The sequence below is a fragment of the Pomacea canaliculata genome, linkage group LG3, assembly GCF_003073045.1.
Source record: "Pomacea canaliculata isolate SZHN2017 linkage group LG3, ASM307304v1, whole genome shotgun sequence".
Lineage (NCBI taxonomy): Eukaryota > Metazoa > Mollusca > Gastropoda > Architaenioglossa > Ampullariidae > Pomacea > Pomacea canaliculata.
Window position 1 is genome coordinate 5,645,574 of NC_037592.1, and position 9,783 is coordinate 5,655,356.

At 35.3% G+C, this 9,783-nt stretch overlaps 2 protein-coding genes across 10 annotated transcripts in view; one reads left to right on the top strand and one right to left on the bottom strand.

Annotated features, from left to right (window-relative positions):
• Positions 1-1,568, top strand: part of LOC112560841 (axonemal 84 kDa protein-like) — a 31,457-nt gene extending 29,889 nt beyond the window's left edge. For all 9 annotated transcript variants that reach the window (XM_025232922.1, XM_025232920.1, XM_025232928.1 and 6 more), the window contains one exon: positions 103-1,568. In XM_025232922.1, the coding sequence (XP_025088707.1) occupies positions 103-240 (138 nt within the window). In that variant the 3' untranslated portion in view covers positions 241-1,568. The remainder of the gene's footprint in view (positions 1-102) is intronic.
• Positions 1,328-9,691, bottom strand: LOC112560844 (NADH dehydrogenase [ubiquinone] 1 alpha subcomplex subunit 9, mitochondrial-like). The gene is made up of 11 exons (XM_025232936.1): positions 9,538-9,691; positions 8,751-8,930; positions 8,214-8,311; positions 7,905-7,996; positions 6,010-6,172; positions 5,380-5,488; positions 4,779-4,849; positions 4,348-4,424; positions 3,614-3,709; positions 2,823-2,889; positions 1,328-1,852 (listed from the first exon to the last, which is right to left on the bottom strand). Exons 1-11 carry the CDS (start codon positions 9,575-9,577, stop codon positions 1,670-1,672), a joined length of 1,176 nt encoding a protein of 391 aa, XP_025088721.1. The 5' UTR covers positions 9,578-9,691; the 3' UTR covers positions 1,328-1,669.
• Positions 9,692-9,783: the final 92 nt, after the last annotated feature.

Genomic DNA, 9,783 nt, shown 5'->3' on the forward strand with positions numbered 1-9,783 from the left:
CATTCATTGTTACTCCTGTCAAATTCAGGACTATCCATAATGAAGAGTGAAAATTCATACTGAGAACTTGACAGTAATATGCACTTTTATTCAATCTTTCAGTTCAAGTCCAACCTGTACCATTATGCAAAAGCAAATTTATCAGGGGAAGCCTTGATGAAAATAGACAAGACATCCAAGGAGTTTAGTGACTGTGTGCAACAACTGTTGAACGCTACTCAGGTTTTGACATTTTCATAGGAACTGCACGTATTCAAAGATGGTAAAAGTCATGGTTTGAAACAAAACTATTGTGTTTGCTCAGTTTTTATTTTCATTATCTAAACATACTTAATGTTGGGATTTTTTTCTGTGATATTTTCAGGCATACACAGAAGTCCTGACTGATATGCTCTTTTATAGTTGTAAATTCTAATTCATTTGTTCTTATTAACTTTTAAAAGATTGACATCAATCTGTTGCTTCTTTGAGGAGAGGACCTTTATGGCATCCAGTTTAGCACATACCCTGTCTGAGCATTTTAAAAAAGAATTGCCACATTCTTGTATGAACTTCTGTATAACATGCATAAAGAATGTGGGAAACATCTCAAGTTTCTGACTATAATAGGCTCTAGACTGCATTGTTGTTTCACATCATACATATGGCTTGGTACGACAGTGATTCTTTCTAGTTCATGTTTTAAGAACAGACAGGTCTGTAATGATTACAGCTTAGTGAATAGCAAGTACTTCATATGCATTTAGCTTTTCATATTGTAGCCATCAAAATTTCTGGTTTTCTTCTCTATTTGTTCTGTTTTTAAAGATATTTTAGAGGCAACTATAGACTGCCTAGACCACTGCTTTTATTTTACGGACTTTCATCACTACGATTTCTGTTTTTTTTTTTTTTTAATTAAAAAGGCCAGTGGGAGAAATAATACTTTTTTTGTATGTGATAATAATAAAAAAATTTAAATCTTCTTTGAATTTCTTTCATTTTTGGATAAAGTGTTTTAGAATAACAGTAAGCTCTGTGTATGGATTAGTTTGGCACTACAGCATTGCACATTTTCACTCCTCAAAGTGAAGATTAAAGACACATTCTGCCTTTGATAAATGGCAGTCTCTTTTGCCCCTTTTCTCTCCCATTTCTATTGCTTCTGTTACATTTATTCATGTCTTTTCACACTGCACATTTGTCATTATGGAGGAAAGAATAATTCTGTGGTCAATGTCATTTTTTTTTAGAGTAAAAGGACACTTGTAACTCCTAAAGACAGAAGAATCTCCATACTAACATCAGTGATCTCACATACCCACACTCATTCACATATAAAGACTTCTTTATAGCACGGTAGATTTTTTGTTTCCTCAATTAGCAGGAACAGCAACAGCTCAAGTTACTTACAAATTTATACTTCAAGTGAGTTCAAGTTAAAACAGAGGAAAATCAAGGTTTGGTGCATTCTTGTCATTTAACTTCTCTATAAATTCTTTAATGGTTTCATTGCTGAAAGTCTTTCCTACAGCTAGGCACACAAATACTTTTTTTTTACAATATTAAATATCTTCTAAAAAAAAAAAGCTTCTACACACAAAGAGTCTGAGGCTTCAAAGCTGGCTAGATAATTTGCTGAAATGTTTGCCCATAATATTTTCTTATCTAATGGAGCTGACAACACCACTTATGATACGGCAGAAACAGTTGGTGGGGGTTCAGGGTCTGCAAACTCCCCAAGGTACTCCTCATAGTAGGCCCCCTGGCGGTATGGCTTCAACTCCCAGGGAGCACGATCTTCAATCCGAGTTAGTTTGACACCAAGGTCTTCCAGAGTGGGACAGCCAGTCAGCACATCTGTAACGAATTCCTGCAACATGATGCACTAAGTATAAGATTTTTTGAGTCCTTGAGTTTTTATTGCAGCAAGCATCTGATACACAAGACGCTCATTATTTTGATGATGAAAGTGAAGCATGACCTAAGCCTCTGACTGCCTGAAAGACCCCTGCATGGTCGGCCTGTCTGGTTCTCCCACATTTTACTAAGCCAGCAGAAATAACGTTGGCTGCTAATTTTAGCAATACCTTTCTTTCCTAATGTGGGGAGTTGGGCTGGAAGGGTGGAGTGGTTTGAGAGAACAAAACTGTTTTCACTCATTTGAACTGTATGTACATACCTGTGCATGAACAGCATATCGGTAATCAGCTCAGCCACAAGTCCATTTAAGAACAGCAAAGGCTTTTAACAAATAACTATTTTACAGTAATAATGTGTTGACATTTTTTGTGTCTGCACAATATATTTTATGTACTTAAATAAAATTTAGGTTGACTCCTCTTCTTGCTGGAATAGTTGTGTTCCCTCTTAGTGTGTATAGGAGATCTGGCCATAATAACTAAATATCGACCGCATAATCTGCTGTTGGCATGAAGTTCTCTTTCTGTAGCATTTGCAACCACATTTACTTATTGGGAAAACAGAAAATACCAAACAGCTATGCCCTGAGCTTTGGCTTGTGTACCACCCAGGTGCTGAATTTTTATCTATTTTTTTATTTCCCATTTAAATTTTTTATCATTAGAAGTTTGAGTTCATTGAACAAAGATTAAGAGTGCCAAAAATAACACAGCTTGCAACAAAATCAAAACTTATTAGTATTTAACACGAACTTATTATCATCAATATTTTTAATAATGCGTTTTCTATAATAACTGGAGATTCTGAGGTAACCAAACACATTTGAATACAATGGAAATTTCATGTATGTGTCAACAAAGAAAATGCTCTTATTTACAAGCCCTGTTTCTTGAAACAGAACTGTGAAATTTGAGGCATACCTTCTCAAGCTTGTGCAGAGAGTAGAGAGGTGTTGCTGGTGCCAGGCCCATCAAATATGCTTTTATCCTGGTAAACACATATATGTGACACACACACACATACATGCGGGCACACACACACACACAGAGTTTTAGTGGTGTATCTGTGGCAGGTTACTGTATCTTTATTTCTCATCTCTCCCCTTCCTCCTGCTCAAGTGACAAGCAACTGTGCATGTTATTATATGTGGTTTCCCCCAATATTTTTCTGCACAAAATAATGTAACAAAGTAACTACAAACAAAACAAACATCATTTACACTTGTTACAGACACAAATTTTTTCAATACCTAAAACATCTCTACAAATTAAGCTTCTACCATCCACTAGTAAATTTTGGGAAAGAGGGCATGGTGTTAAATCGGAAAGATTGGTTGAAGATCTAAGTAAAAAAAATCACATTATAAATTGACTGTATATATTATTTTTGGTGCATCGAATTTAGTGATTTTAATATGTGTAAAATTTAGTCCAACACCTACACTTTTGAAGTCATCTGAGTGGTATCCCTTCCACATTATGTTATTTCAAGTGTGGAAAAGTCATCCCCAATAAGGACAACTCAATGCACATACAAAAGTCACCTTGAGAAGATGTGTCAGCTACATGTTAAAAAAAACAAACAACCGAATGTAGCATTTTGTAGCACATACTCTAGATGTGCTTGATGTTAGTAGTCCTTCTAAAAGAAGTAAAAGGTAAAGAGTAAGATCACAACAGAGGCAAAATGGTAGCCAGCTCAAACTACTCACAGGAAAAGTGGCGAAATACGAGTTCTCTTCATCTTTCGAAAGCGCATAACCCTGTAGAAGTAGTCCACTAGGTCAGATAAGTAGTACTGCTCAGGCCTACAGACAGGTGAAAGGTAACAACTGTTATTATTCCAAAACATGACAATTTTCTAGGGTTATTGCATGATTTTCAAATTTCTTTACAACTGAAAGTGTATAGGATCTGGTATTGGAGAGTATGGTGTTGGTTGGACAAAAATAAACTGTCAGCACAGCTTTGTAATTTTTCTGCTGTTTAATATTGCCTTCATTGATCAGTAAATCTGCTGCTAAAAGCAATACTCCATGACAACAAAGCATACCAAAACAGAGAGGAGAGACAACCCCACTCAAGTCTTGTGAACAAAAGATAAAAAGAAGACATTTGCACCACAACATGTCACACAATATTTCAACAAACTAGTAACATGTTGCTAGATTACTTTGCTCCTCTAACAAACCTTTAAAAAGTATAAGGCCATACCATCATGTTTCCAACAAACATTAATAAGTAGATAAAAAGGTCACTGTCACACATTGCAAACCATAATTCAGCAAGATCAAAAGAGGTACATATGGTTCATCATCATGCTGAAAACAATTCAAGATGCAATATTGTCAGAAAGGCAACAATTTTTTCCCCCACATATTTGCCTCATCATGAACAGCATGCTTCATTTTTCAAAGCACAGACAGTTACACATCAGCATACTCACCCAACAATTTCAAAAGTCTTGCCAACAGCATCTGGATTCTTGATTGCTTGAATTACACCTTCTGCCACATCTCCCACCTATAATTTGAGGAAAGATGGTACTGCACTCTCAACAGAAACCAACTGTGCACTTAGGTCAGCATTCATGCACAGTATTATCTACCTGCACTGCAATTTTTCACAGTATGTACTGAAATTCACTATCATCTATCTGTTATCTATGCATGTTCTAATACTAAACTCTGATTCTTCATCTTGCTTTTGTTGGATGATATCATCTAATTGCACAATTTTCATATAACCCTTATGTAAGGAATGTGTATGCTTTCAAAAATAGCAATGCTCCCAATTTTAAATTTTAAGAGACATTTTAAAGGGTCAAACATAAATTATCAGTATCACTTGTTATCGTGTAAGGATAATGCTGCTTACAAAGACTGGCTGCTTGATGGTGGCTTCCCCTTTCTTCCATAGAGGAATTGATGTTGAACGTGCTCGCCTCCCTAGAACACACAAATCATTTTTATGTATACATCTATAATGGAAAGAAAGCAGTGAATCATAATAAATTGGCTATTACACTATCTTTAAAGCTGTTTTTAGAGTTTTTTTCTTTTAGTAGGATCATCACATACAGACTAAAATGCAAACAAGTTCTGCATCATTTCTGATTTAAAGTTTCAGAATATGTCTGATGTAAAATATAAAATTAAAATGCAGCTTCTTAAAGACACCCTGGCTTTATCACTATGATGATGTGAAAGCATGGCACATAAGAAGGTGAAATGGGGGGAACTCAGTTGCTATTTATAATATGAGCTACTGGAAGGGAATGTTTGAGACATTATCTCAGAAGTCGCTAAAATGAATCTTTTTAAACAAAATCTTAAACTACAGCCTATAAATCTGTTTTTACATTTGCTTGGTTAAATATTTACACTAAACTTAGGTATAGAGCTTGATCTGTATAAACAAGTGGTTATGACTTCTGATTAAAATAAATCTTTCGCTTTGAAAAACAAGTGGTGCTTACAGAAGTTGGCATAGTAGCGCAGAAAGGTATCCTCACTTCCATAAATGTCTGCTGGTCGGAAGATGATGGCACCTGGAAACTCCTCTCGCACAGCCAACTCCCCTTCATACTAGTAAACATATGTTAAATCTCTTTAAAGCCTGTGAACATGATAGGTGCTGAATTATATCTGTATGTGTAGGTTTTTGAACATATTAGTAGATTAACCAGTCTTATGTATCAGTTCTAGCTGAGATCATGTAGGTTTTTGAACATATTAGTAGATTAACCAGTCTAATGTATCGGTTCTAGCTGAGATCATGTTAAAATAATATTTTATCTAAACTACTCATGACATACGATTATCATTTTCTTCTCACCAAACAGGAAAAAAGGATAACTCTTTACTTCCATTTCTCCCACAAAATAACAAAGATAATCTTAACATTTTAACCATAGGACTACTTTCTGACATAAATGTGACGTACTTAAAAAATGGATTTAAGTGAGATAAGTAAAGTTTTGATAAAATCTGCTTCTCTCCTCCAACCAACCTCTAAAGAAATAAAAGAAAAAAATATGTTGCAGAATAGTGAGAAACAGCTACTGTTTTCACTCTAATTTTGCCTTTAACTCTACACTTCTACTTACTTTTGAACGAAGAAATTTGGATCCAGCCTTGCTGTAGATGTGCTGTGGTGTAGGACTTGCATTGAGAGAAGAGAAGTGAACAAGCTTCTCCACACCAGATTCTCGTGCTATACGAGCAATACGTTGTGCACCTTCTACATGGACATCAGTGAAGTTAAAGTTCCTGAGACACACAGAAAAATATGCTTCTATCTTGTTCATTGGAATATGTTACCACTGATGAGTTTGCAATGAAAAAACTTTCAGGCAGACAAAGATAAGATGGGGTAATTTTTAATAGTACAGATGCACTTTACATCACAGCTGTAAATTAAACCACACTGAGGTAGCCTCTTTAAATAAAGATACAGAAAAACCTCTTTATTAAGACCTACAAAATTATGTCCCCCTTTTAGTTACGATCTAAACATTTTTCATGTATGTATTTTGCTATATAAATGTCCTCTCTATTACGACTACCATCCTAACACGACTTACAACCAAAAGCTTATGCTCTTTTACAACTTTTTGTTTTTGCAAAAGTCACTTGTCAAAAAAAAGTTTAGTCCATTTTAAAATAGACTGCTTCTGGCAGGCCTTTTACCCTATATCACAATTTTTCTGCAGAAATCATATAAGAACATTTTGAAAGAGACTGTTTATTCTATGGATCACCTGTCATTTCGACCCAAACCAATTCAATCGCACCAGTCTTAGCTACTGTATCATTCCAACACTGAAAGCCGAATCTATCCAAACTCAAAAGACGAATCGATCTCCCATGACAGGAGTAGTATTAGCACCAAATATTTATCCAGAGAACCCTGCATTGTTCAAACAAGTTGAGCTATCATCATACTAAGCAAAAACAGCCTTTAAAAAAAAAAAAAGCCTCTGTCATTATTCTTCAGTTTGGAGGTTTGTATTAAAAGGATCTGCAGACATTTGGTTAAAATCTCACAATGATGCAAAAACTCTATTTTCTGTTAAATGTAAAAAATCCTTTATTTGGCATCATTATTCTTTAGTTTGGAAAATCTTATTAAATGTACATGGAGATGTTCAGTTAATATGAAATAGGTGTTACTCCTCAGGCATTGATTTACCTTGGGTTTGGTCGATTCAACTTTTGGTGTTGGGATGATGCGGTCAGGGCAGAGTTGATTTGATATAGCCTAGATACAGATGATTGTTGTCTCTACCAGAGCACATCAGTTGATTGTGCTTCATTAACAACCTTTTGCAGAACTTACGTGTCTATTAAAATAACATTACTGTGACTGATTGTTTGTGCTTTATTGCGACATTTTGCGGAAATCCCGTCAAAAGATATAATTAGTACATTTTTAAGAGAGCGTCTTGTCTTACATGGTATGTATTTATTGACTGATTGCTCTTACCTGAAGTTTGTTCTCCTATAAATCTTCAGAACAGCCTAATAATGGCAAAATAACTATGACAAGGTGAACATGAAAATGACAAAAAGCATTATGATGTGGGTTTTAAGAGCATTTCTTCAATATTTAAGTAAATGAACTTGAATTCATAGGTGTCTGAAGTCATGGTTTGAGGAATGAAGGCAGACTGGTTGATCTCCCTACTATGACCCCTCTAAGTTATGACCTGATTTTGGTGAATTTTAGGTAGTCTTAATAGGGAGGTTTTCCTGTAAAGTCTTCAACGTAAAATAATACTTGCAGCTATACATGTTAATATTCTTAAACACACACAGAAATAGTTCACAACATGCTCTGGTGTTCAAGAACAGTGGACCTATTGATATGGTCTTTGGTTACTACTTGTTGATCCAACAGTGGTCAGGATCATACAAAACATAACTCCAGAAGCAGTGTATAAAGCATCCTTTAGACAAGCAGCATATATTTTAAATAATATTTATAAAGCATTGTTTTTACTTGGTTTCCCATTCCCGTCCAATAAGGTTGACGACAACATTTGAGTATTTCATGGCTGTGGCAATTGATTCCTCATCTTTCAGGTTGAATGGCTGAAAAATCATCATCCTCATTATTATTTTGAAAATATAACTAACTATTCAGTATTAAAGTATCTGATTCTCTCACTAGCCATACAGTCTAGACAGACCAAAAGAGGCAACCAGCTGTAGCCAGCATGACAAGATTTACTCTAGTGAGCTGCTGGTACATTTTACATATGATGATAACCTGTAGAAACCAAACACTGTAAAATCTACCTATACTTACAAAGAAGAGAACCTGACCCAAGTCACCCACAAGTCTGAGTCTTTCCACCTCATATGGGTCTGCTCTGTATGGAATGATGACCTGAGATCCAATTTTGCCTGTTAACAAATTTAGCCATGTTTACTGATAAGTAGATCAAACCTACAATGGCAAAAAGGAAAGATAGAATAAAGAATGAGTTTCAGACTCTCTGTAACTGACAGACATTGTCAAAAGTCACCACAGTTTTATGGGATGATATATTTGATGAAGAGTTCTACTAGCTCCTTTCAGGCTACCAATTCTGTATGCCTACAAGTAGGAACAAGAGGAGGATGTCTTTTATTATTTCACCTATAAATCTTCTAAACAATGGTAGGTGTGAATTAATTCTGACAGTGAATCATGAATATATGAAGATCTGGATGGTGATGATCTGTGAGATCTGGCAAGAATGTGTGATGGTGTTGTTGGTTGTGCTATGTGGCTTTTCATTGTGAGCCTGATTGCCCTGAGGCACAAGCTAAGAAATGGTGGCTTTAAGAAGTATTTGATTACCAAGCCTGTTGCAGACGTATCGTCCTACGAATCCAGAGGCACCAAAGACTGTTGCAACTATTCCACTGAATGAAGAACGGCCACCAGTACCTCTTTTCATCGATGCAGGCTCAATGCTCACATTTCTTTTACTAATATACACAGCTCCCAGGATCCTTGGAAGCTGATTCTTAGTTTGCCCTGTAAAGCCAGTAAAGATATGTAAATAACACAGAAATACACAGATTCCACTTAACTCTTTATGGTTTAGAGTTTCTTGCTTAGTCACCAAGAGGACCTAGTTTTTAGACTAAATGTGTGAACTATATAAAGAGTCAACTGGATCATTATGAGTACAAGATGTCATGTCTTCGAAACAAAATTTAAAAAGCAAAAACAAATAAAAAATTAAACAGAAAAGAATACTGCAGGTACAGGAGCTGTTTCAGAACAGTGGATTGTATTTTGTGCTTTTATTTAAACTCTAGCAAGTTTGATAATGTAAAACTTCACAATATTGTTACAATGCTACGGACGGATCTGACATTAGCAAATTCTGATTTATCACCTAGTTCCTACACATTTTACACCAAAATAATGACTAAAATAAGTGAATGAGAAACTTTTAATAACTATAAGTGAACGTCTCAAAGTCATACGTATAGCAGACGATCTTTCTCTTTTTTTGAACAAGTGAAAATAAAAGATGCGCATAAAATAACGCAGATATACAATAATGCAATTTTTAGTTTGCCGGTGGAATATTTGTGATGTATCTCATGGTAATCATAAACACAACAACGCTTACTTCCAAGAAGTACGGCGCCCTCTACGACTAACGACGCCATGTTAGCTACAACCGTACACTGGAAAAGGTGGATCGGGTTGCAGATGTTGGACTCTTTCGAGTATATTACAATTTAACATAAAGCCTGTATTGTAGAGAAATGCAGCTCATTAAAAGTTTTAATTTATGTTTGAAAATAAATGTAATCTACGTTTTTAATTTTCTAAACACTATTTAGCCAGGTAATTTGGGGTAAAGCTCTTCTTC